The sequence below is a fragment of the Canis lupus genome, chromosome 5, assembly GCF_011100685.1.
Source record: "Canis lupus familiaris isolate Mischka breed German Shepherd chromosome 5, alternate assembly UU_Cfam_GSD_1.0, whole genome shotgun sequence".
Taxonomy (NCBI): domain Eukaryota; kingdom Metazoa; phylum Chordata; class Mammalia; order Carnivora; family Canidae; genus Canis; species Canis lupus.
Window position 1 is genome coordinate 65,789,434 of NC_049226.1, and position 27,382 is coordinate 65,816,815.

The 27,382-nt window shown below is 57.3% G+C and overlaps 1 protein-coding gene and 1 long non-coding RNA gene across 2 annotated transcripts in view; one reads left to right on the forward strand and one right to left on the reverse strand.

Annotated features, from left to right (window-relative positions):
• LOC106558833 lies at positions 1 to 7,410 on the reverse strand. The gene is made up of 3 exons (XR_005358923.1): positions 5,349 to 7,410; positions 2,185 to 2,296; positions 1 to 954 (listed from the first exon to the last, which is right to left on the reverse strand). It is a non-coding gene; the product is annotated as an uncharacterized LOC106558833 (long non-coding RNA).
• Positions 7,411 to 7,680: 270 nt separating this feature from the next.
• Positions 7,681 to 27,382, forward strand: part of SLC7A5 (solute carrier family 7 member 5) — a gene marked incomplete at its 3' end in the record, with an annotated part of 30,245 nt that continues 10,543 nt past the window's right edge. Inside the window, 2 exon segments of the mRNA NM_001284482.1 lie at positions 7,681 to 8,160; positions 20,125 to 20,250. Coding sequence (NP_001271411.1) covers positions 7,689 to 8,160; positions 20,125 to 20,250 — 598 coding nt within the window. The 5' untranslated portion in view covers positions 7,681 to 7,688.

The following is a 27,382-nucleotide window of genomic DNA, read 5'->3' on the forward strand; positions in this document are numbered from 1 at the left end:
ACACCTTCCCATACCTCTGCAATAACCTATTTCCAAATGAGATCACATTCTGAGGTATTGGTGGGTAGGATTTCTGTCTATTGTTCCAGGAGGATATAACTCAACTGGTGTCAGTGAAAGAAGGTGGGGGGCCATGTCCCAAATGAGCCCGTGCAAGGACATGCAGGATAGATGCCCAACACTAGTTGCATATTATCCATGTGAAGAAATCAGACTAGGACCCAAATGTCCAGTCAGTGTTCTGACTTGTCAACCCAGGCCTTTGGGATAAACCCCCAAGAGAAGCCCAGAGTCCCAAACCCAGACTCCTTGGAGGGGGGGAAGACCTGAGTGGTTGGGTGGTCAAGGGTTTGGGGGATTAATTGTGCCAGAGACTGGTGGGGCTGTTGACACCAGCTGGTTATAGGCCATCAGGTTGCTGGCAAGTGTAAAGGGTCTCCTTTAATTGTCAGTGGTCACAGGAGGGGAGACACGTTGCAGCGAGCAAGAGAGGTACATTTCCAGAGGCTCATCAGCTGCCTGACGTGGACATTCCTGCAGCTGAGACCACACCTGGACAAGGAGCTGTAGCCAGGCAAGTGACCACACCCAGACGAGTGACCACATCAGAAGATGCGTGAGTGTAGAACCACTTCTTTCCACGTTTCCTCTGACACACATTCCAGCCCAGCACATGCTGGGAAAGAATCAGAGTCTGGAGGCCCAGCACCCCAACAGCCGGTCCGCCGCAAGGCCCTGGAGGCACACCTTTCTAGTGAGACGCTGATCTTCTGATCTTCGCCGCCTCTGCTGCTCTGCGGGGATGCAGGATGCGGGGCTTCACCGTCGGCTCCTCCCACCCGGCCTGCTTCACAAAGAGAAACGGAATCTCCAAAGTTGGGTGCAGCATTAACCACAGTGGCAGAGGCCACATCTGAACCCAGGGCCCCCAAGTCCAGGCTGGCACTCTTTTCTCTTGTAGGTAAAAAAAATACATAACATAAAGTTGGCCATTAGCTAGTTTAAAGACAGTTCCGTGGCATTTAGCACATTCACATCGTCATGCAAGCAGCACGTCTATCTGCTTCCAGGACATTTCGTACCCCCAAAGAGCACCTCAATCAGCAGTCACTGCCATCCCCTGGCCCCCCCACAGCTGCAGTACCTTCTGTGTCTGTACATTTGCCTTCCCTGCACATCTCACACACACAGAACCGTACAAGCCCGCGAGCCTGCTGCTTTCCCTGAGCACGAGGCTTTCACCGTCCATGTGTTGGCGGCTGACATTTTCCCCATCTATCTGCTGACGGGTGGGCCCGAACTCATCCTCCCTGATCCCTGCTATGGCCTCCTGCGTGATCCTCAAGAGCAGGCGCTCTTTCCGAGCGCATCCACAGGGCCAAGCTCAGGAACAAAGCTGAGAAGTGACGTATGCATGAGCCCAGTGGCCGATGGGAAGACCGATGCCTGAAACACAGGCAAACTTTTTATTTTTTCACTGGGTTGTGCCCTAAATGAAAACCCAGCCCTATGATCTCTAACTTTGATGCTGTTACTCAGAAATTCCCCGGGGGCTTTGGATGCCATCTGGAGCTACAAAGACTGGGACCAGCTCCACATCTACAAACTTGAGAAAGTTGGGTGGCCTTGCTGAGCATTCCAATGAAGCCAAAAGGATTCTGGGAAGGGAGGTCAGGAGTTCTTTCCTCCTCGAGAGTGCGGGATGATTCCACCTGAGGACAACGGAGCTGCAGGCAGCCACCAGGAGCAGCAGAAATAATGCTGCCCATAAACTGGAAGTATCTGTGTGCTTGTCCGTCTGGCCTGGAGTGCAGGTGGTAGGGCTGCCCGTGTAAGAGGTAGAGTTAGTGTGGCCACAGAGGCCTAGCTAGCACCCAAGACCCACCTTGTGGTGGCTGAAGCTGGGGTTGGCCACTTACTGAACTCACTGGGCCTTATTTCTTTAGCCACACACGGCCTCGCGATGTTGCAGAACTTAAATAACATACAACGTCTACAAGTCCTGGCCCGGGCCAGGCACTCAATATGTGGCCGCTGTGCACACACACATCCACTCAGAACCTCGTTTCAGATATTACTGAGGGCAGTCCTGCCTTTTCAAGCGTGTAGACAGGAAAAATGAACAGCTGAGCGCAACAAAAGCATGGCTTTTAAAAACAAATTTCCAGAAGAAAGGACACTTACCTTGTGAAAAGGACACAAATATTTCTCGTGGGATTGAGAATACACAGACCGGGCAGCTGCACAACGGGGGCAAGTTTCCACATCAATGTAGGATTTTTGGATCCGCTTTTTCCTGGGAAAAAGAATGAGTTCAAAAGGAGAGCAAGGATCTGATAGAAGTGTAAATGCCCAGGCCCACCCCGCTGTGCGTGCGACTGAAAGCACAACCCTGGAGCGGCAAGCAAACTCTCATGGCACTAGCTAAGGATCACCTAATTTCCTCTGCTTCCAACTTTCTGCGGGCTTGCCATCCCACTGCTGTGGCTTCGAAGCAGGCAGCATCGTAATGCAGGTTAACCTATCGGGGCGGGCGGCTACTGAGCTGCATTCTGGCACGCTGTGACCTGCTGTATACGCCTGATCTCATTTATACCCCCAAACAAGTGTTACTGCTTCCCCAGTTTTACAGATGTGTAAGCTGATCCCCTGGGGAATACCCAGGCACACCGCTGGAGGCTCCTTTTATTTATTTATTTTTTAAGATTTTATGTTTTATTTTTTATTTATTCATGAGAGAGAGAGAGAGAGAGAGAGAGAGAGAGAGGTAGAGACACAGGCTCAGGGAGAAGCAGGCTCCATGCCAGGAGCCCAATGCGGGACTCAATCCCGGGACTCCAGGATAGCGCCCTGGGTCAAAGGCAGGCGCCAAACCACTGAGCCACCCAGGGATCCCCTGGAGGCTCCTTTTAAAGCCAGGCCCCTGGCCACGCTGCATGCGGTGAAACAAGTGTCATCTGAATCAGCTAAAAGCAGGGGCACCGATGAGTACCACCCAGGGTGCCAAGTAAGCATTTTAAACCCTGTAAACAAAGTGAGCCCCTTGTCCATCGGAGCAAAGATTCCGTCTGCAAGGCAGAAAATCACCCTACGTGTCTGTTTTGCAAGTTTTATTTACCCTGAAGGGACAATAGGCTGGCTTTCAGTGAAGCATACCTGGCGATGACTTTGCTGGGAATATTTGTGAAAGACACTGAATCCACTTCTGGTGATTGAAGATTTGTAAGGCCATTCAACTCTCCCTGGGCAAGGGGGCCAAACCTTTCCCAAGACCAAAAGCATCAGGAGTGTGCCCGCAAACCAGCAATTTGGAGATGAAGCCCGGTGAGTGGGAGAGAGACTTCCCATAGATTCCCACCTCCCCCACGGAGGAGTCGCAAGTCAGGCATGGCAGAGTGGCATGCAGCTGGATTTGCAAGGGAGCCAGAACTCGGAAGTTGCTCATGTGTGTGCCGTGGGAAGTTTTCTTTCAACCTGGTGCTCTGTGAAATGAGGCCTTTAAAAAAGATTGAGAACGTGAAGAAGTATATGCTTACTGTAGAAAGTTTAGAAACAACAGGGAAATATAAAGAAATTGTTGTTCATAACAACCCCCTGACCCCTACGCGTGCACGCCTGCCAGGAGATGGCTGCTGTCACCATGTCAGGGTTTAAATGATCAAATTAGCCATTTTGCAGACCCATCACCACTCCTGGTGGCTACTACTTACGGAGTTGCTCTTCTGTAACGACACTGTTCTTAGTGCTCGATGTAGATTAGCTCATTTGTAGTAGGAGCTCTGATCCCCACTGGGAGCATGGGAAACCCAGGCCCAGGGAGGGGCCAGATTTGCCCAGCTCCCTGAGCTGGTGACCCAGCAGACGTGGGGCGTGGGGGTGAGCTCAGGAGCCTGAGCCCAAAGCGCAAGGATCACACTGCTGCTGTGAAATCCCCCACCCCCTCCCCACCCCCCAGGTTTGTGGAGATAGGATTGCAGGTATACTGTATTAGTTTCACGTGCACAGTGTAAGGAATCAACAAGTGTATAAACTGCAGAGTGACCGCACGGCAAATCTACCTCGCACCTGTCACCTCACATAGTTACCAGTCTTGTTAACTGCAGTTCCTCGCTGACCCCCATCTTTGCCAGTTTCTACCGCTCTGAGTTTGTGCCTTCTGACTCCCCTCGCCCATTCCCCCGCCCCTTCCCACTTCCCATTTCCTACACCCCTGCATCTTGCCACCAGGGCAGCTTTGGAGATGCCAAGAGCAGGCAGGAAGAGTATACAGAGTGGCTACAATCTTGGCCCAACGTCCAGTCAGTCTTCCAGCAGCCAGGGGGCTTGCAATGGGTTCTCTTCTCCCAGCATTGGCACCAGTGCCTCTGAGACTCCAAACAGGACAGAGAGGCCACCCAAAAGGGATCATAATAACATGCAGCTCTGCCCTACCCAAGCACAGCGTATGCTTTCTTCAAGGCCAATCCTCCCTGTTCCAAGAGGCCCTGGGAAATGTTCCTCCCCAGAACAAGCAGTAGCCTTGAGGCCTGGTTACACCCTATACCTGAGAAACAGGAACTGCTCTTCTTCCAAAATGGCAGGTTCCCAGATCTCGAAAAAATAGAAGTGAAGCCTCAGTTTAGCCAGACCACATCAAGAGTCCCCCAAATGGGGCTTTGGAGAGTGTCATATCCCATCCTCCTCTTCAGTAAATCAAGACTAGATTGTGCCAGGAAAAGGCTTTCTTTCTTTCTTTCTTTTTTCTTTCTTTCTTCCTTTTTAAAAAGATTTTATGGGATCCCTGGGTGGCGCAGCGGTTTGGCGCCTGCCTTTGGCCCAGGGAGCGATCCTGGAGACCCGGGATCGAATCCCATATCAGGCTCCCAGTGCATGGAGCCTGCTTCTCCCTCTGCCTGTGTCTCTGCCTCTCTCTCTCTCTCTGTGTGACCATCATAAATAAATAAAAATTAAAAAAAAGTAAGATTTAAAAAAAATAAAATAAAATAAAAGATTTTATTTATTCATGAAAGACAGAGAGAGAGGCAGAGACACAAGCAGAGGGAGAAGCAGGCTCCCTATAGGGAGCCTGATATGAAACTCAATCCCAGGACCCCGGGATCACAACCTGAGCCGAAGGCAGATGCTCAACCGCTGAGCCACCCAGGCGTCCCAGAAAAAGTTGAGCCACCCAGACATCCCAGAAAAAGACTCCTTCACATCCTTATATTTAATGGTTCCCCTCTATTCCACCATGTGGTTAACAGCAACATCTACAAAAGCAAGTCTGTTGGATGTTTGGTTTATTTCCAATATTGGTGATTATGTTTTAAAGCTATAATAAACCACCGTGTAGCCAAAATATAGCTTACTCTTTACTTCCTTAGAGAAATTCCCAGAAGTGGAATTACTAGGTAGAGGGCACAGGGCTTTAAGGCTCTTGGCAGAAACTCCAGCCAACTTTCCTCTGTAGAAACGTTCCAGATATTTTCCCCACCAGCCTTCCTGAGAAAAAACAACACAGCTTTTAATAAATTAGCTCTTTAATCGGGCCACCAGTAGATGGCACTCTTTGCTAAGATTTTAGAGTCGGATTTCAGGGTGATGGACTTTAAGACCTTTCAACTTGCTAGAGAACTCTGAGACTCAAACACGTGGGAGCAGATTTGCAGGAGGAAATCACGGACGTTATCAAATGAAAACCAATCGGCAGTGTTGCATAACCGTGGGATCCTGGGATCCCAGAGGATCTTGAAAGCACTGCTGGGGTGTTATAACTCAACTTGCGAAGTCATGTCTCCTGCATCTTTTCAGGAGTCCTACAGGCAAGACACCAGTGCACCTGTGGGTCCCTCGGCCTCCCTTGTTAATTCTCATCCCCGGAAAGCTGAACCGGACCCGTCTGGTTCCTCCTGACCAGCTCTCCAGGTCCTGGCAGCACCACTGGCTTATCACAGCCGTAGTTTTGCAGTTCCACGTGTGATTATCGACCGGCTCTTTGGTTGTTGTTGGAGACCCGCCCCATCGTGTGCCTGGAGTCCAGTGCAGCGCCGGCCCAGGGGACAAATCCTGAAAGGCCTGCTATGTGGATGTAGGCGAGGTTATTTGGGACCTTGCCTTAGAGCTCGGCCACGTGATCGCCTTCCTAGAGAAACTCTAGCCCATTCGGACACGGTCAAGTTTTAGCTACTATGGGTGACAGAAACAGAAATTTAGCAACAGTCTGGAGATGAATAAACCACAGGAAGGAAGGTGACATAAGAGCTAGAAGTCCACACAGGCTCAGGGGTCCTCCAAGGACAAGTCCCAGCCCACTTACTGGTCAGACAAGCTGCATTGCCCAGCCTGCCCTGTTTCTCAGCTACAAAATGGCTCTAATCAGTCTGTGCACATTGTTGCCTCCACACAGCACCTGGGGCCTCACACGGGCTCAGTGAGTTTGCTGGGCCATTGGCCATCCGCGTTCAGGCCCGCCCACTCTGAAAGGACTGCAGGAAGAGCAAGAGCGGAGAGATTTTTATTTCCCCTAAGCCGCCACTTTACGGGTCTTGCCAGGGAACGTTTGTGTTGTGTGACCCTTCAGCTGCTGGGATTTCATTTAGTTATAACGCAGTGGATGTTCGGCCACCGTGTTGGGGGATCCGCTGGTGGTCCAGGGGAGGAAAGTCCAGGGTGATGCGCCCTGGCTAAACTCCCCAGGGATGATGGGACTCTGGTCTTTCCCTGTGCACATGTCAGCGTCATCAGCAAGTACTGGGGATCCTGTCCTGCTTCCAGGCCCAGGGTAAATGGTGACCTGGGACCTTGCAGCCATTTTCATCTTGAGGAAACAGAGTAAGGACGCTTCACCCTACAGTCTGCTTTTGAACTTGTGCTAGACTTGGGAGCAGGGTCCTCAGGGGGCTGCTCCCAGGAACCCCTGCCCCTTCAAGTCAATAGAATCGAGCTCCATTTCTGGTTTCCCAGAGTCTAGGTCGCTGCTTCTAAAGCTGCATGGCCTGAACTCTGCTCCTTGGCAGGGAGAGTCCCCTTAGGAACTCAGGCTGTGGCCTTGGCCCTTCCCTCTTCTGGGCGCTGCGCTCAGTGGTGCTGTGTGTAAGGAGCACCCCGGGCCCCGCCTGGACAGCTCCAGCTCCCCCGGGAGGGGCGGTTCTCCACGCGCTCCTAGTTCCCAGGTCTGCGACAGGCGTGGGCCGGGCCGGGGCGCCCATTACCGCGGCTCAGCGCGCCCCACCGGCCTGAGCGCCCGGGCAAGGGGCAGGCAGGAGCCAGGGGTTGGGCAGGCGGGCCCGGCCTCGCGGGGGCCTGGGGGGGCGCGCACACACCTCCTGTAGTCCCCCCGCCCCGCCAGCAGGTGTAAGTTGGCGCCACACCGCAGCAGGCGAGAGGAGACCTCGCGGAGCCAAACGGCGGGTACCCGCAGAGGCCGGGGGCGGGGCGTGGCCGGGCCGGGGGCGTGGCCGAGGCGGGGCGTGGCCGGGCCGGGGGCGGGGCCTGCGGCGGCGTATAAAGGCGCGGCGGCCGTACGGCCTGACGCAGCGGCCTGCAGCCGCGCGGGGAGCGGGTCCTCGCTGGGCGGCGGCGCGCGTGCGGAGGTGCGGCCCGGCGGGCGGGCGGGCGGGCGGCGCGGCATGGCAGGCACCGGCCCGAAGCGGCGCGCGTCCGCGGCCCCCGCGGCGGCCGAGGAGGAGGAGCGGCAGGCGCGGGAGCGGATGCTGGCGGGCAAGCGCGCGGACGGCGGGGACGGCGGGGACGGCGGGGACGGCGCGGAGGGCGTGACCCTGCAGCGGAGCATCACGCTCTTCAACGGCGTGGCCATCATCGTGGGCACCATCATCGGCTCGGGCATCTTCGTGACGCCCACCGGCGTGCTCAAGGAGGCGGGCTCGCCCGGGCTGGCGCTGGTCGTGTGGGCCGTGTGCGGGGTCTTCTCCATCGTGGGCGCGCTGTGCTACGCCGAGCTGGGGACCACCATCACCAAGTCGGGGGGCGACTACGCCTACATGCTCGAGGTGTACGGCTCGCTGCCCGCCTTCCTCAAGCTCTGGATCGAGCTGCTCATCATCCGGCCCTCCTCGCAGTACATCGTGGCGCTCGTCTTCGCCACCTACCTGCTCAAGCCGCTCTTCCCCACCTGCCCCGTGCCCGAGAGCGCCGCCAAGCTGGTGGCCTGCCTCTGCGTGCGTGAGTACCGGCCGGGGTGGGGGCGCGGGCGCGGGCGCGGGGGTCGGCGGGGCGGGGGCCCGAGCCGCCGGCGGCCGCCTCCCGGCGCGGCCCACGTGGCGCCCATTCATCGGCGGGCACCTCCTCTGGGGAGCCGGGCGGTGAGTCAGCAGGGTCCCTGCCCCAGTCCGGGGCGGGGGTGGGGGGTGCTCCACTTCCTCACCTTCTCCATTCACGTGTGGACGGGGAGGCTGAGCTCACATCCCCTGCCTTCTGGGAGCCTCCGTGCCGGTATGAAGAGCGCATTTCCTGCCTGAGAGTCCCAGTGCCCGACTGCTCAGACCGAAATTGTAGTTTAAAAAAAAAAAAAATCATTCATTTCTGGCCCTGGAAAAGGGCTTATCAGGGATCAGCAGAGGCTGGCTGGTACAAAACCAATAGTGCCAGAATTCGGGGGTGCTCTTTTAGGCAGCGGTGTCAGAGTAAGTAGTAAAAGATGGGGTGCAGTTGGCTGCAGATTAAATTTGAGTGTTGGGGGCGGAGGGTGGGTTTCAGGGGGAGGTCCCACATTGTACTAAAAACAGCCCCCCGTCCTGTTGCTAGTGATGGGCATGGTCTGGGTGTGTTGGTGGATACCGTCCTGGTGAACTGTCTGTCAATGGTTTGCAAAAACAGTTTGCTTGTGGAATTTCAGGGGGAAAAAAAATCTTTTGTACCAAACGTCGTGTGATTTTCTTCTCTTTTTTGGCTGTTGGCACTGTTTACACCGACCCCTTGGCCAACCTCTAAGGACTCTTGCAAGATGGAAGTGTCCTGCTTTCAGAGCTGCCACCTGATGTGAGGATTTGCCTGAATGTTAATAGTGCATATAGGTCCAGAGCTAGCAGGGCTACATGTAGGGTTGGGGTCCCAGCCCAAAACTCAGGGACCATGTAGTTATTAGGAGTGGCTTCTGATCGGCAGTGCCTGCTGGTGCTGTGGGGATTTGGGCGTGTGTGGACCGAGCTTCCCACACGAGCCACATGGTAGTGTGGGGGCACACACACTTGATGAAGTGGTGAAAGTCAGTGCAGCTCTGCTTGACTGCCTCACATCACACGCTTTTCCGAGACCCTGAACAGAGCAGCCACGCCGGTGAAGGAGCATTATTTGCCTTTTTTGGGTCGGTCTCAGTGAAGTGGATCTCAGCTTAAGAAAAAACATTTGTCCAAACCTAGGAGGTTGATCTGCTTTCTGGTGGGGCTTGGGGATGAGGGTTTTATGGGCCGACATGTTGAACTGAGAAAGGAAGAGCCCCTCTAAAGGGAAAATGACTCACTAGGATACTATTGTGTTATAATATGATTTAATGTTTGTGTCCAGTATGTAGTGAAACAGATAGTCTTTAAAGCCCTGTTCTTTAGTCTGTAAAAATAAGTTCCTTTTGGAGCGGTGGGGGAAAAAAAAGTTCCTTGTTTAAACTTTGGGGTTTAAGTAGACAGATTGCAGGGGCACTGCAGTAAGTACAGCCTTCCCCCGCCGCCCCCCCCCCCCGCCCCCATGTCACTGTGTCACTCCTGGGCCTGGCCAGGAGCATGTTGGCAGTACCCCTGCCAGTTTAAGTTGTGAATAAGGGTGAGGTTTTCCATGTGCTGATCAGCCTTTGTGGCTGTTTTTCCCTGAACCACCTTATGAGTGTGTGACGTGGGTTATGGGTGGCTTTCTCTGATGGAAAGATTTTCAGGTACCGAAAGGGACTCGGTGTCTGCAAGGGTAAGCGCTTGCCTAGGGCCTCACTCTCTGGGGAACAGAGGCTGGTCCAAGGTTCACAGAACTCAGAGCTGTTCTGAACTGGGCACGGGGAGAGGTTATGATGCCCAGGGAGGTAGGCCCACACTTGTTGGGGTGCCTGAGAAGGCAGTGAGGAGCCACAGAAGAGTTTCCGAGTGTCCTCTAAGTATGGCACAAAAGCTGGCTTCTAGGATTTCTACTTAAGAGGAAGGGCATTCTACCCCCTCTCCTGGGAGCCCATCCCCACAATGGTACAGGCCCCGGGCCCCACAGCGCCCCATGGGGGTCCTGGTGGCCCACGCCTTCCTGTGTCCAGTCGCAGGGATGCTAGAGCAAAGTTCTCAATTGCTGGTTGGTCTTTTCAGTGCCCTGGACGCAACCCACCAGTTTCTGCTTCTTAAGAATTGGTGCTCTGAAACAGGTATGGTCCTGCTGGTAAAACAAATGGGAATGAAAGCCTTGTCCTTTTTTTTTTTTTTTTAAGATTGTATTTATTTATTCATGAGAGAGACAGAGACATAGGCAGAGGGAGAAGCAGGCTCCCTGCAGGGAACCCGATGTGGGACTCGATCCCGGGACCCCAGGATCACGCCCTGAGCCAAAGGCAGACGCTCACCCACTGAGCCACCCAGGCATCCCAAAAGCCCTGTTCTTGTCGGTCTGATGGCAATGAGGCTCTCGTGTTTCTCAGTCCACCAGGAAGATGCGAAAAACTTGCTCTGGGAATCTTGATGGCTGTATGGGACTGGGCATGGGATAGCTTACGTTATCGCTGAACAAAAACTTGGTAGCATTTGCTTGAAACTGATGATGCTGGCTTTTATTTGGGGGCAAAAGTCCCTCAGACTGGAATCAAGATTCTCGCCAGCCTCAGTGTATCCAACCTTCCTGGGCCAGCTTTCTCCATAAAATGGGTCCCGCGGTAGGAGCACACAGTGCCAGCTGGCCCAAGTCCAGAAACCTGCTTGGGTCCTTTATGTCAAGAGAGAGGCCCTTACAAGGGTCGGAAAGGGCCATGTCCCTCATGGTCACTCCCTATCCTAGACACAGAGGGGTCAGGCAGGTGGCTGCAGATGGCTGGGCGCCTGCCCTCCTGTCCCCTCTCCCTGTTGGGTGTGTGTGGGGTGCGACTGGGCCCACTGGGACAGTCACGGCTCAGACTAGCCAGGTGCTTGTAGAACTCGGGTTGTTCTGCTGGTGGCTCTGGGTCCCCTTCAGGGTGGAGGCCCTTTGTGGGGTCTGGAAAGCACATTCATCTGCCTTCTCATGGGAGACAGATGGGGTTGCCAAGGCTCCCCTCAAGTGGGTAGGACCCCACCATGCCCCTGGTTCGGGCAGATCCCTGTGTGGTGGGGGTGGAGGTTCCTCTGGGGACATATGACCTTAGATGCTTTCTACCTGCTGTCAGGTAGAGCCTGTGCTCTGCATGTGAACAGACCTGGGTTCTGCTCCCAGAAATTCGCGTGGACCTCTCAGCATAGTTTCCACATCCGTGAAGTGGGAATTGGTCACAGCTCTGCCTGGGTGACTGCGAGGACTCTCGACCACAATGTGCTTGAGGACATGGCACATGGGGGGCCCTGGCCACACAGTGGCTGCGATTTATTCTAAACGCCACCCTCTGCTGTTCACTTCTCACATCTTGAGCTGCTCTAGAACTTGTTCTTCTCTGGTTTAGCAAAAAGAAGGAGGGAGAGAGAATGGAGAGAGGGCAGGAACGAGCCACAGGCAAATGCCAGCGTCTCCCTCTGGGGCTGGGGTCTGAGCTGCGAAATGCCTGTCACACAAGAAGTCATCCCTTCCCGCCTCGGGGCAGGAGCTTGGCTGTCCTGTAGGTGAGGGGCACAGATCGGGGTGGCTTTGGCTGGTTGTGGGTTGGGGCCAGCCGATGTGAGGCTCAGTCCGATGTGAGGCTCAGTCCGTTGGGTGATGACCAGAGGGGGAGGGGAGGCCAGGGCTGTACCCTCCCCTGCCGAGTCTTTTCCATCAGCACCAGGTGGTCTTCTACTCCTAGGGGTGTGGGGCACTTGCACAATGTGTCCACCCCTGGGCCTCCTGGTTCAGGAAGTCTGAATGCCTGCCAGCCGCCAGGGCTGGGCCCCTCTCTGCACGAGGCAAAGGCTTCGGGTGTTTCCAAGTTGTTGGCGACCCCAGAGTCACAAGCTGTGAGCTAAGTGCAGACGACAGCCCACTCATTAGTACTGAAATCCAACTTTCCCAGCCAGACGAGAACGTGCTCTGGCCACCAGGCAGGTCACGCTGATCACAGGACTAGGGCTCAGGCCTGGGGCGACTTCACAAAAGCACGTGACCTCAAAGGAAACGGGACGTGCTGGGTGGGCATGTCTAACCCTTTTCTCCCTGGGTCACAGACCCTTGGTAATCCGATGGAATGTGCAGACTCGGCCCAGAAATGTGTGCCAGGCATATTAACTCCACAGTGTACATGGCCAAGGGGATCTCACACCCGCACCCCCCAAGGGTTGCAGAAGTGGATCTGGCGTCTCTCAGCTGGCGTGTGTGCCTGGACTCACACCTCTCCTCACATGCTCCTGCCCCAGCCTTTGAAACTAGTGCTGTCATCCCTTTTCTATGGCCAGGGCAACTGAGGCAGTGGTGGGATGAGGGCCCGGAGTTGGGACTGTGCTTGCTGAACTGCCTATTGTCATCACACGTGTGGGGACTCATGGTTGCATCTTTGGCGGGAGTGGCCCATGCCAGGGTCCTGGGGTGTCCTGGACACGCCTGGATACCACATCCAGGCATCCCATCAGTCAAGGTAAGGAGATGTGGGGATCTGAGGTTTGTCCCATCCAAGACTTTTTGGGAAGAGTGTAGGCTTGTCCCCCGGATGGGGGTGCCAGACCCCTTATGCACAGCTGGCTGGGGAGCCTTTTGTCTTTCCTTTTTCTTTCCATCTAGATCTTTACCTTGCAGAGGAGCTTCTGGGGCAGGGTAGGGCCACAGCTGCCTGCTGGCACACCCCTTCTGTGCCCAGGCTGACCTCCAGCTCCATTGGCCTTCTGTGACCCACAGCAGGTGCTGGGAACCAGGGGACTATGTGATTCTGCACCCCTAGGGTACGTGACCTGCCTGGGCCCTCTCTGGATTGCTGGCCTACAGTGCTCCCCAGAGAACACTTGTCCCCACCCCGGGCTTTAACCCGCTCACAGAACTACCCTGCCCTTTCCCGGACCACTGTCCAGTCCAACAGCTTTTTGGCTCCTGGCACATGGTGAATTCTTGCTTGGAGGATGGCTATCCCGGGAGGCCCTCCAGCGCCCGTGTGCCATAGGGAGGCATCTAACCCCCCCCCCCCCCCCCCGCCCCTGCCTGTCCCCGCACACCTCCCTCCCTGCAGGGCTGTTTTTGGGGCCACACCCGCCCTTCCCGCCATGTGAGGAATTGGCACCACCTCCCCTCTGGGCTCTTGGAGGGAGCACGGTATTCGCAACCTGATCTGTGCTCTAAGTTACCCTGACCTTGGTTGCTGGCCGACAACTGTCGCTGCTGAGACCAGCTGATTGTCTCTGATTGTCAGTTACTCAAAATGTAGCCGGTATAGGACTGAGGCACTGCAGGGAAACAGGGGCCTGAGGCCCACTGTGACCTTATGGCCAGCCTCGCGTGTCATCCATGCCGCGTCCCAGGGCTGGCATGGGATTCGGCCTTCAGCACAGCACAGACTCACATCCTGCAGGGGCCTGGGTGGGGCTCTGTCCCGGGCCTTGTCCCCAGCCCTCAGGTTCTGTAAGTCCCTGGGGCTGTGTGACTTTCAACGAGTCAGACAACTTCTCTGAGCTCCATTTACCCAACTAGCAGATGAGGATCTGAGACTGGATGCTCCACGGTTCCCTCAACCCGCAGGTACTGTGACCACAGCAGGTTTTCCTTCCTCCTTCTTCAGTAAAACTGCTGGAGGAGCAGAGGGAGTGGGGAGGGAGTCTCCGGGCCACAGGGGAGAGCCCGAAGCACCGAGTCTCCTGAGCAACAGCCTGGTCTGTCCTGAGCAGATCTTCACGCTTGGCAGTGACTGGTCGGTTTATCAGGAGCCCTTGGTGGGGTGCTGGACAGTGCGTTCATGTGCTCATTCACTCCTCCAGCAGCTATGCGGAGGCCGGCTCAGACACCCTGAGTAACCTGCCCAGCATCACACAGCATGTCAGGACTCGAGGTGACTTCAGAGCCAAGGAGGGGGCTCACCCTCCAGTGTGTCCTGGCCGTTCTTGGGGCAGGTGGTCCCTGAGTCCTGCTCTCCAGGACTGGTGCCTCAGAAAAGCCTGATGAAGCAGACGCCACTCTGTGCGGGGTCTCCTGCTGCCCCAGGACTCGGGCGGCTGGCTGGTGGCTTTCCGAGCTGATGAAATCTACCCCTTGCTGGTGTGTTTGAATGTGTCAGCCCCTTGAATGTGAATGCCTCCGGGCCTGGTGAGCTCCGTGGTCACATTAAAGATGGGAAAAAATATGGAGACACATGTGCCAGGGCTGGTGGTGGGGAATTTGAAAATGTGACACTGGCCTACCAGTAATTTGCACAGAGAAGCAGTGAATCCACAAGACTGGGGGCAGGGGGCTCGAGAGCCAGTGTTCCTGCTCGGCCTCTCCCACAGGCAGTGACCTCTTGGCTGAGGGAGCCTTGGGCCCTGTCTGTACAACTTCCTGCCCCTGGGTGGGTCTGGAGCAGGGCCGTCGACCTGACCTGGCTCCGTGTTCTAACACGTTCCAGGGGGGAGGTTGGCCTTGTCAGGTGCTCTGGGGTACCGTCAGGTCATGGACATTTGTTGCCTTGCAGCCAGCAAAGGTGAAGTCACCCTCCGGTTCTCCAAATGGGCTCTCTGGGCCAGCAGCACGGGTGTCCCTGGGGGCAGTTAGGAATGCAGACGCTCAGGCCCCACCCAGGCCTGCCAATCAGAAGCTATGGGGTGGGGCCCCACCAACGGTCCTGCAAGGCCCTCAGGGACTCTGGAATGCCAGGGAGTGTGAGATCCTATCTGTTCCTGGAATGGTGTGCTCGGTGGGGGAGGCCCAGATGATCATGGCTGTCTGGCTGCCTGTGCGGAGGGGGCTCATGGTGAGCCCAGAGGACCTCCAGGGGCAGGAAGGTGGTGCTGATGACTGGGCACCCACACTCTCCGGGCCCCTGCGTGTGCTGGGTGGGTTTGCATAAGGAGGGGGAAGGCAGGACAAGATCCTGCGGAGCAGCCAAGCACCCCCCCTTGGTGGCTGCCCTGCCAGCTGCCTGGGCCGTGCCAGCCTCTGCTCGGTGCCTGAGCAAGCCCACAGCCCCTGGCTGCTGCCCTAGGAGCCTGCCCACCTGCCACCAAGGCTTTGGGTCTAAACATAGAGTGAGCGCTGTGATGTTGACCTGGGGCAGCGTGGGGGACAGGCTCCAGGTCGGCAGGCTGCCTGGTTGCCTGGGCCTGGGTCTTGGGTCCGCTTGGACCCCGCTTAGGTCACAGCCATCAGCTGGCATTGCTTTCTGGGGGACCAGGCTGGCGGAGCCTCCTGGAATCGTGCTGCTGGGGGGCCACTTCCTCGCCCTGCTGGCGAAGCTCTAGGTCAGACAGCGCTCATTTGCCTGTTGTTGCCATCTCAGCCCCATCTGGCCATCTTCTGCCCCATGTGAGGTGGCATCGCTCACACGCCCGATTGTCTTTGCCCTAAAATCATACGCAGAAAGCACCCTTTTTAGAGAGACCCATTCCAGTGGCTCCTAAGCAGGACTCTGGCAGTGAGGTTCTAGGCCTGGGGTCTCTGACCCTTGGGCTCTTCCATCAGGGTGGGGGTGGCAAGGTGGACAGTCCCTGCAGAGCCTTGGGATGGGGTGGGCTCCATCACTGCAGCCCCCTGGGAGGGGGGCATTGGACTGATTTCCGGACCAGTAAGAACCAGCCAGCACCTGGATGCTGTGTGTTGGGTGGTTCTGTCGGGCTTACTTGTGACCTTTCCCCTGGTGTGCTTGACCTCAAGTCAGCGGAGGGGGTAGGGTCAGCCTTCCACCCAGGCTGTGCCGAAGGCACTGAATGATAGAGTGAGTCTGTGTCAGGTACTCGTGCACTGCTCTTGTTATCAAGATCCTTGCTGATTTGGGTACCAGCATCCACAAAGTCCTGAGGAAGCACAGCCCTGGTTACAGGGTCCGATACGTCCGTCAGCATTTCACCCTCACTTGGTGTGGTTTTTGTGTTTTGTTTTGGTACTTTTAAATGAAAACAGGCTCCCCTTGCCTGTCAGCCCTGCCCCCATGGGTGAGTACATTCAACACGAGGCTGCTGTCTGGGAGAAGTCCGGTCTGTGGTGGATGATTGGGGTACCTGGCAGTGCTCGGGGGTGAGAGATCAGGTGCGGCCAGGCCAGGGAGGGAGCCTTTGAGTCCTGTTCAGAAAACTGCCTTCCCAGAGGCAGAGGCCAGGGCTCAGAAGTGGCTGGTGCCCCGTGTGCCGGTGTTGAGTGTGCCCTCCCTGCTCAGCACCTTGCTCTGTGCCCTGCTGTGCCCTTGTGAAGTCTGCAGCATGGGGGCCCTGCCTGGGATGGGGAAGCCACTGTGAGGGGTGTCCTGAGTCACGTACGTCAAGCACCACCCGTGGCAGCACCGCCGGGCACCCCACGCTTGGGGCTGGGGAAGGCATCTTGTCAAGGTCCACACCATGGTGGTGGGTGTTGCTGAGGCTACCCAGGGTGCTCCTCTAGCTGCGAGGTGTTCCAGGTCACAGCAGGATGGGGATGGGACACACACAAACCTAAAGGGCAGTGAGGCAAGCCCCGGGCCAGCCTGCCCCTGTGGTCCGCAGGCAGCCCAGCGCCAGCTTATCGACCTGGCCCCAGCTGTCACCACATGGGAGCACAGTGAGCTTATCTGGGGGTGCCAGTGTGGGGAGCCTTCCCAACAGCACCTCTGCCTCTGTCAGCCAGAGGGCCCGTGCCCTGCTGTTACCTGTCCACCCCACTCATGCAGCACAGGAGCTTTCTCCTTGTCCCTAGGGCGTGGAGGGCCCATGACAACACCGCTCGCCCTCAGCACCACCTGTCCTTACCCCCAGGATGCCAGTGTCCCCATCAGAAACAAGAGAGAGCCTCCCCTCCTGAAGGCATCTTGTCAAGGTCTGGGAGCTGCAGGCCAGGCAGCCAAGATGCACAACCAGCTTCTGCTGAGGCCAGAAGACAGTGGGCTCCTGATGAATGCATTTATTTACTTAAGATTATATTTCAATTTGAAACTTTTTGAGAAAGGAATACCGTGGAGGATACTAAAGCGTTTGTTTATTCATTGGCCAAAGTCAGTGAACATTAAAGTTTCATCAAATGTTTCAGTTCTTCTTTTTATAAAAGAAATAGAGTGTTACAGGGTTCTCCCCCGCTTGTTCCGTGGCCGGGTCCCCGCCCCACCTTGCCTGTCTGTGACTTGGTTATTTTGAATGTGTCGCAGCTGCGTCAGAGTGAACAGAGGCTCCCTGCCACCTGCTGGGCAGGGCCCAGGGTGCTTTAAGGGGAACGGCGGGTCAGGTCTGGGCATGGGCGGGGTGTGCACCACTTGTTGGACGGCAGTGGTGTGGAAAAGGAGGGACCCTGGGCCTCTGTCCTGGCCCACGACCACTAGGACGAGCGCAGCATTTGTGGGCACCACAGTAGGACAGACCATGCGCTGGGGGCTCTGGGCAAGCTTGCTCCCCTTCCAGGAACCTGAATTGTCCTCTGTGAAATGGGAGAAGGGGTGGAAAGACCCCAGAGGAGCACGTGGACTGGAGGTGGCAGGCAGAGCTGGCTGTGCAGGGCTGACAGTGCTGTTCCTGGAGCCTGTGGCAGTGGCAGTGGCAGTGGCAGCGGCAGCGGCAGCAGCAGCGTGCCGCCAGGAGACCAGCCTGCCGGAAGCCGCGTTGGGCAGAGTGGCCAGCAGGCGGGGCGGGGGAGAGCTGCCTCCCAGCGCACAGGCAACGCCTCCCCCGCCGCCCTGCCTCCCTGAGGCATGAATGGGGGACTGATGCAATGAGCAGGCCTCTTGCCAGAGGCGCATCTGCGTCCAGAGTGCTAGCCACCTGTGCCTGGTGAGGAAGGGCCAGAGGCATCTGTGCCCCTGTGGGAGGGCTCACCCATAAGGAAGTTTGAGGCTGTCCCAGAAAGCCCCCAGCCTCGCCCTCTTGCTGTGCTGCAGCTCCTTGGGATCGGGTGGCAGGAAGGAACAGGCCCCCCGAGGCCCTTCCATCCCGATCCCAGCAACACGGCAGGTTGGACCAGTAGCACTGGACTGCAAGCATTCCCCTGGAAGCCTAGGAAGAGGAATTCTGCTACTTCTCCTCTGCCTGCCCTCCACTGCGATCACTGTGGGGATGTCAGAGGGACCCCAGAGGCCTCCATCTCAGTCCAGGGTCTGCCCCTAACACCCTGGGACAGGGGGCCACTCTGAGCCTCCGTTTTCTCTTCTGTGCCGAGAGTGGCAGTGCTGACATGGTTTATACAGGACAGCCATGTCGCCGTTGGTTCTGAGGGCCTGGACTGAGCATGTGCCCCCTCCCTGGGGGCCACACAGTGACGGTCCCCGTGCTGTTTGCCCTGCGCGCACATCAGCCCCTCATCTGAGCCTTTCCTGGCCAGGCTTGCTCCTATTTCTGGAGCCCCACCTACCCAAGGCAGCTCATTTTACTGCACGCCTGGCAGGTGCATATCACAGGCTTGGAGCCCCAGGGGCGCAGCCGGGGTCCAGGCAGCCCGGGTCCAGGCGGGCCATGTGCTGTCACTCCCACTGCAGGGAACCCCTGAGTATTTCACCTCTGGCGTGGCAGCTGGAAGCCACTACTTTCAGGGCAGAATGCAGTCGTGGTCAGCCGTTGCATCAGCCAGAGCCCGGAGCCGCCGGGGAGCATGGCAGCGGGGGAGGGGTGCTGTTAAGGTGTCAGTCTGTTTCCTGGAGCAATAAGCAGGTGGCAGGGTGAGCACTCTGGGAGACTTCCTGCTTCGCTTCTACCTGCCTCTCCTACTGCCGGGTCTTAACCAGTTCATCAGTGCAGATTGATTTCTTTGGGTCTTACTCCTCAAATTGTAAAATTACATTTATTTAGGTGGGGAAAGAAGCCACCTGGCGTCTGCCGGTCCTGGGTCCGTTCTGCGTGAAAAGAGAAGAGACGTGCAGACTTTCCCAGTTTCTTATGTTAAGGGTGGCCCTTGGAGAAGTGGCAGGTGTGGGGGGCCCGTGGACAGGTCCTTCCCAGGTCCACAGCCTGCCGGTTAGGGTCAGTCCCAGCCTCCCAGAAAGGCAGGTTTCCTGGTGTGAGCACTCCCCTGATGGCGGGCACCTGCCTTCCAGCAGCAGAGAGCACCTGAGAGCGCTCCAGGCAGAAACAGTGAATGGAAGGTCTGGGTGTCACGTACCTGTTGCCTTTGCTTTTGTACAGAATTGCTTCACTGTAAGTGGCTGTGACAGTCCCTGCTCACCTGACACATCAGCATATGGATGGCTCTGCTCTGGCTCAGGGCCTGGGGGTTTCACGGGGGGCCTGCCTGTGCGTGTCCGGGCATGTGTGGAGCTCGGCTTAGTGGCCCACTGTGCCCCCTTGCACCCCCAGCCCCATGTCCACCCCCCTCCACCCCCCCGTCTGTGATTGGTTGGTAGCATTTGCTGTTCAAACAGCCCTGGGATTGGAGCTGGCCCAGGGAGCTGGCCTGTTGTCCTGTACCTGCTGGGCCCACCTCACCCCCACCCTGGGCTCCGCCTCCCCTGCAGTCCCAGTTTCATGTGTCACGATTGCCCCCACGGTACCCCCTCTTGGCTCATGGAATGGGTTCATGCTACACAGTACCTTCCTCACCGGTCTCCCCTGTGGGACTCTAGAAGGTTCTCTGTACTGAAAGGAACCTGGTGGGCTGTGTGGACAGCTAAGCTGTGCTGAAATGGTGAGAGGTGCCCGCCTGGTGAGCACAGCTCTGTCCAGTGGCTCTGAGGTGCAGCAGGTGGGGTAGGGGTGGGGCAGGACGTGGCTGGGGTCAGTGGGAGGCTCACATTCCTTCACTAAAACTCTTCATAGCAGCCAGGGGCATGTGGGATCATAGCTTTTTTGAGCCAAGAAGTGTGGTTCTCAGCCTCTGACCTTGAGCATGGAGAGCCATCGGTTATAGCAGAACAAGGCCCAGAAGGGAGAGCCACTAGGGGGGCTGCCCCCCGCCAGACTGCCCGCATACCCTGTGGCCCGTCCCACGGAGCTTACTGCTGCCCTCTCTCCACAGTGCTGCTCACGGCCGTGAACTGTTACAGCGTGAAGGCCGCCACCCGGGTCCAGGATGCCTTCGCTGCCGCCAAGCTCCTGGCACTGGCCTTGATCATTCTGCTTGGCTTCATCCAGATCGGGAAGGGTGAGTGCAAGCTCTGGGCGCCCTGACAGGTGTCCTGTGCAGCCCTGCTGGGCTGGGGGAGGCAGGTGGTCCCCGTGCCCCATTGCCCCTGGCCAAAAGTCTGCCGTGCCAGCAGGCGGGGTTTCACACAAGCCAGTGACACTGTCCGGTGAGAGGTGCTGACATCACAGAGGCTAAACATCACCCAGAAATTTAAATCCCACCCTGTCCCCAACAAACGCCACTCCTACCCACACAGGAGGGCAGGGGTAGGATGGTGACACGGCGGTTCACAGAGGGACCTCAGGGCTGCATCCTGCACATGGAGAGCAAGGCAGGATGGGACTGTTCCCGAGGCAGATCTCACACATGGGAGCACAAATCTCAGTGCCTGTTGGGCGAAGTGTGGCCGTCCCTGGGGAGGATGGAGGATATCCCAGCCCCAGCATTGGGCCATGCTGACCCTTCCCCCATGGTCCACCACTTTGTCTTATCTGTGTGGGTCACCCATGCTGTGGCACTTGGTGGCAGCACGTCCTCTCGGTGCTGGGAATGGAAGTATGGTTTCTCCAGCAGGGTGGGCGTCTGCTTGGCCTTCACAGACCAGCGATCCCACGGGGGCTGGCACCAGGCGACCTTCTGAGGGCCCCTTCACAGAGGGTCACCATGAGGATGCGCAGCCATGTGTGTGGGGGGGACATGCAGAGGCACGGCCTCGTTCTGTGTCCCTGAGTGCTCTCAGAGCCCTGGGGTATGGGAAGGCTACATACTTTCCCATATCCTGTGCCCCCAGCTCTGCAGTGGTGCCACTAGCTGCTTCACCCTGTTTCAGAGGCAGCTCAGAGCAGCTCCTGTGGAAAGAGCCAGGACATGGGCTGGGTCTGCATCCTCCAAGATCCCCTGCCAACACAGGGCTGTGTGCCCCTCTTGTGCTGGGGACCCCACACGGCCTCTGTGGGCATCCTCACCCCAGCCACCCTCTTCCCGTGCTTCAGTGCTGGCTTGCTATGAATTGAGTGGGCGCAAAACCCGTGATGGCCTGTATCTGCGGTGTCCTCCAGGCGTCTGCCTCTGATACCCAGAAATCTGCTCTGTGGTTCCAGGCTCTCTCCTCCCTTTGCTGTAATGGCCATGCGGGGCCCCACACTTTGTATGAACCCAGCATCCACAGGCTGTGGGCCTCAATGGGGGGGTATTCATGATGCAGGAACATACAGGCCCACTGGGCGGGAGAGAAGCCCACTTGCCGGTCTACACTGACCTAGTAACATGGAAGCAAGAATCCAGATAACTCGGGCAGACGGGCTCTGTTGATTATTTAAACATGTGAAGCTTTGGCTCTGGCACCTAACGAGAACCCAGCACCCATGAGCCATGATCGTCATCAGCATCGAGGGGAGAGTTCCACCTGATTTCCAGACCACTTTCCGTGGCAGGTAGGTCACTGCTTCAGGAGCTGACCTTCAGCCTGGGAGCATGTTAGATTACTTTCCTGCCCTGGGTGAGCTGACCCTAGGGCTAAGAGGGGTGGGATCTGGCCTGAGTCTGTGCCTTTGTTGCTCCGGATGCTTCCCCAGCACCCAAAGTGCCTTTCTACGGCTCCAGGGTCCAGTGTCCTCTGGAGACAAGACTTTGTCTTCCTGCTTATCTCTCGAGTCTTGAGGACCCTGGTCAGGCTAAGTAACCCTGCAGCGCCATGAAGAGGTTGGCCGGGCAGGACCTGGCGGACAAGACTGTGCAGCCAGGAAGCGTGTCATCTGATAGAAGGTTTGCTTGCGAAGGTATTTGCTCGGGCAGTACGATTAGCTACAGGCTGATGAGGAATGTGCAGGGGGTGACCTGACTTTTGTAAAAACAAATTTTGCTGGGGATAGCAAAGAGCTTTTGTTCAACTAGAATACCTAATATGTTTATCATTCTGTTGCTGTCGAAAACATCCTCCCCTGAAGCAGTTCTTCTCTGAACATGGGATATGGCTCCTGGTTTTCTTGGGGAGATTTGTGTTGATCTCAGATGAATGCCTTCCCTTCTGGGGACACACCGTGGACCTCCTTCCCCAATAGAATCTGTGGTCTGACTCTTCTCCCCTTGGGCAGCTGCCCATTGCTGTATCCCTGGGGCAGGAGGGCCCGGACCCTTGGGATGGGGGTGCGGCTCAGTGCTGCTCAGATTACCCTCTGACTATGCCACATCATTGCACAGACCCTGGCTGCCCCGCTCCACCTGGCACTGAGGGGGTAGGTCTTCCTCCCCCACCGAGCACCCGTGGGCCCCGAGGGCTGCAGGGGGGTTTGAGCCCAGCTGGCCATCGGTCAGCCACTGGGCCTCTGCTGGGCTCATTCCCTTGAGACCCATGAGCAATCTGCATTTGTCCTTCCCACAATCTTTCACCAGAACCTTCTGAGGCCCTGAGTGTGATGCTACACTGAGCCCCAACTAGGACTTGGCCTTGTTGGCCAGAGCTCAGCTGTGGGGTGGGGATACCAGACGGCACATGAACAGAATTTCAGACAGGCGGATGGGGCGCCAGCCCAAACCAGGACTTGAGGTGGGAGGGAGCAGCTCGATGAAGGCACAGAGTCGGGGACAAAGGGACTGCTCTGCATGGCCCTAGGCTGGGATCTTGATGTGGGAGCAGCTCAGCAGCCCTGTGGCTGGGGGTAGGGGTGCCCACAGTGTCGGGCATGCAGGCCTGGCGCCATGTGAGGTGTTTAGATTTGCTCAGCATTTTCGGAAAGGGAGACAGAGCTCAGGTCAGCATTTCAGATCTGTGGGTGGGGTGGCTGGGCCAAGGAGGCTGCAGACAAGCAGGCAGAGAGAGTGGGAGGCTTGTACTTGCCAGCTGCCTCGCCCTGCTTTGTCCCTTTACATCTGTCACCTCTTTACTTAGGATATCCCACAGGGGCCACAGCCTATGGTCAGGCTGTTCCCAAGACCAGAGATGGGAGTGGGGTGTGGAAGGTGCGTCCCTCTGCCTAGGTCTTTGCCAGAGGACACACAATGGCACCCTTGTGGCTTTGCTTCGCTGCAGCATCGGTGGGAGAGTGGTTACAGTGTGGACTGCCCAGTTGTACAGATAAAAACGGCCTCTAGAGCACTTCCTTCCTCCCACACTGCGTCTCAGCAGGATATCCTCTGCGGAAGGAGGCCGTGGGAGGCCAGGTCTCTGTGCATCAAGCAGTCCTGCCCCCCAGGTCCCTGCCCCCAAGCCATGCACAGCTCCCATGAGCTCACCCTGTTGCTGGGACATTGGCCCCAATCGCCAGGAGACATGCGTGTGGTTTGCACTGCAAGAGGAGGCTCCTGAACCCCCTGTTGATTATCTCCTATGTCCCAAAGTGACAGGGTCATCTCAGAATTGGGGGAGCACAGGAGACAGCCCAACAGGAAGGGGCAAGCCCTTACAGCAGGCAGCCCTGTGAAGTGGACTCTCTGAGGGAGGGGACAGGCATCTTAGGTCTCCCCTTGCAGAGGACTTCAGAGCCCATTTCACAGGGGCTTGGGGTCATGTTGGGACTGCAGGGTGCTCTAGCAGGGGGCCATGTAGGGCCAGGATTTGGTTCTCCACACTGGTCACCTGTGTCCCAGGAGCAGGGATGGGGCCGTGGGGTAGGGTAGGGTCGTCACCTGGTGGCTGGTGCCCCGTGGCCTATCTGCTCCTCACTGAGTGTCCATCCAGAGCAGCAGATCACAGGGCCACCGTGGGAAGACATCGAGGCAGGTTTGGTTGTTTCTTCCCCTGGATGTTCTTTGGTAATTTTTTTTAAAGATTTATTTGAGAAAGAGAAAATGTGAGCAGGGGAAGGAGCAGAGGGAGAGGGAGAGAGCATCCCAAGCAGACTCCCCCCACCCCCCACCCCCCGCCGCCCAAGCACGGAGCCTGATGAGGGGGAGCTCCATTCCACCACCCTGAGACCATGACCTGAGCCAAGATCACGAGTCAGATACTCAACTGCCTGAACCATCCAGGCGCCTCTGTTCTTTGATAATTTTTAATTGAAGCTTTTTTGTTGGGCCTGTGCACGCCTCTGCACTAATTCAGCATCCAGAATCATAACAGATTTGAGATCACATGCTTTGCTTGTGCTGCCCTGCGGCATGAAATCAGTCAGGAGAGTTGGGCTCTTTCCCACTGCGGCCCTCGGCTCAGCCCTGCAGCCAGCCAGGCGGACGGAAGTGCAGGGGGAATGGTGGGTGGTGGCCAGAGCCCTGCACTGGGCACGGTTAGGTCTCAGGGGTCTCCTGTAGCCTTCCCGGGGAGAGAAGGCCCTTTCCAATTGAATTGGAGGTTTGCTGGCTTCCATGGGGCCAGCTCCTCCAGGGACAGGTGTTGGACAGGTGAGCATGCACTGACCTCCCATCAACCTCCCCAAACCCAGATTCTTGCCCCATTACCATTGGCAGACATCAGGCAGAGCCAGAGGACGGGCAGCGAGCAGACACCTAGTGTTCAACCCGGGGTAGGCAGATGGGAAAGAGGAGCATCCTCTCCGAGGACAGAACCAGACACCCGTCGCCATACTGGCTGCCCAAGCCTGTTAGAGCACCAGTCACACAGAGCTCACTCGCCAGGTGGGACTCAGAGCCCCAAAGCCTGTGGTCCCACACATGACAGCCCATTCTACAGAGCAGGAGCCTGAGGCCAAACACCTCCTCCCTTGGCTGGTGATTGCAAAGCAGGATCCAGGCCACACCTTGTCCTGGCCACATCCACACACAGTGGAAACCACGAAGTCTGACCTGGTGAGTGAGGCCCGGGGGTCCGTCTGCAAACAATGTCCTGTTGTATCCTCATGGTTCTGGGGGACGAAAGTCCAATGTCAGGGCTGTACTCCTCTGAAATTCGTTGGGGGATCTCTCCTTGTCAGCCCAGCTCCTGATGGTCCCCGAGCTTGTGCTGCACCTCTCGGACCTCTCTGGCTCATCCCTGTGGCCCCTTCCTATATCCTGTAAGGACAGTCGTGGGCTTCAGGGCCCTCTCCTCATCTGTGATCTCATCTCCACATCCTGACGTTAACTCCATCTTCAAAGACCTGTTTCCAAACCAGGCCACATTCAGAGGTTCCAGGTTGACACGAGTTCTTGGGGGGACCCTGTTCACATCTCATGACATAAATGAGTGTCCCATGGAACCCCAGAGGGATAGAGTGGGACCAGAAGCAGAAGGTTCCAGCATGGTGGATATTCCCCCGTTTGGGGCTGACTTTCTCACAGTGTTCCTGTCCCAGGAGGGGTGCCCCAGGGCTGCTCTGGCTATGGGAAAGCAGTGGGTGGGTTGGGGCCTCGCCAGCCCCAAGGTTCTGGGATTTGCTGCTGCTGCCTCTACCGCCCGTCTCCAGATCGGGACGTTGACAGGCTCCAGGGGCCCTGGAGAAGCCCTGATGAGCATCAGACCAGGCCTTTCCCCCATGTAGAGAGGCCAGGCAGGCCCTGTGGGGAGCATTGGTCCAGTCAGCAGCCATGGGGCTGGCACGCTCCCTGGGCGGGAAGAAGGCCCACTCCTGTCCCCACGTGCTCGGAGCTGCTGGACACCCGTTGATGGTTCCTGGGTCCGTGTCTGGGTGACACAGGAATTTGGGCTGGCTTCCCCGAGACTGTCCTCTGGGGCCTTGGAGCATTCCCACCCCAATTACCCCAGTTCTCAAAAGGGGTCCCAGTGGGCGGGAGGCAGGCCCTGCTGTGACATTGCAGTTTGCCAACAGGCCCAGCATCTGGTTGTGCACTGGCATTCCCTTTCCCGCGGCCCTTCTGGGAGAGTACTGTCAGTGGCTGCATTCTAGGGCTGGAAGAGGCAGACTTGAAGGTACGGGGGCTACGGGGCACTTGCCTGCAATGCAGGTGAGCAGAGGGTCGGAACCCACCCTGAGCTGACCTCCCTTCTCTTTGGACAGCAGGTTAGAGGTAGCTTTGAGGTCTGCATAGAAGCCCCAGACAAGGGGTGATGGCACAGGGGACTCCGTTAAACTGTGGGGTCCTGAGGTGCTTATCCCCCACTCTTGAAGCCAGCAGGAGGACCTGAACTTCTCTCTGCCCATCACGATCATATTCTTGCCTGCTCTCGGAGTGACATAGAGCTACAGGGTAGCTTGGAGCACGGTGGCCTTCCGGGGGACTTGTCATTCATCTGTGTCCGATGCACCCCGACTGTGGGAGCCGTGGCCTGTAGGCCAAGCATGTGTCATTACCCTCCAGAGCTGCAGAGCCCTGCCCTGTGTTGCTGCCATCCGGGTTAGCTGCCCTCTGCATCCCAGAGAGTGGAGCAGCACTGCTTGCCTCCATGCACCAGTGCACCCCCACCCCAGCCCTGACAATCCCAGGTGTCTCCAGGTATCGCCAAATGCCCCCTGGTTGCAGAGGACAGGTGGGTGGTTGGGACTACACGTGGATTTTAGAACCTGCCCTCCCCCAGGAGGGCTCCACGTCTCCTCTGCGCCCCTGCTCACCACCTCAGTGGCCCTGGGCAAGGCACAGCTGCTAACACCCATCATGAAGCAGAGGTGTGGCTGCCTCACCCGCTTCTCGCTGGAGCCAGCCTGGAGATGGGTGGGCCCTCCTGCCAATTCTGCAAACCTCCTTAAAGCCCCCCTGCAATTAGGGCTCCAGCCCCAGCAGGACACCAGGGCAGCGAGGGCAGGCGTGGCCCCTGTCTCTTAGCGGCCACCCAGACCCAGTGCCTGCTCCCTGGTGCCTTCGAGAAGGAGGGGCAGCATGCTTGGCCGGCATTTGGTCAGGAGCCTGGAGAAGCTATGGTCCTCCCTTCTGGGCTGGTGTCCAACACAGGCTAGTCTGAACAAACCCAGGAGCCCTGCAGGGGCGCATGTGTGCCTCCCCCTCTGGACAGTTGACTTGCAGATCCCTCCCTTGTCTCTAGGGTGCGGCATGCTGCGTTTATGGGAGATGATCGGGTGAGTGACAGCCCAGAGGAACTTGGCAGAGGGTTGATTGGCAGCCACATCCTTGGCAGAGCTTTGCATGTTCCCTCACCCCACGCCAGGGGAGAAACTGGGTCTACCGGTCACGCTCAGTGCTGCAGGGTCTGGGAGTGTGGTCCCTCTGTGCACCTGGCTGCCTGCTTTCCTCCAAAGGACTTGGGGCACCTCGCAGGCAGGTAATGGGCTCTCAGATGACCAGGGAAGGTCCCAGCAGATGGCCC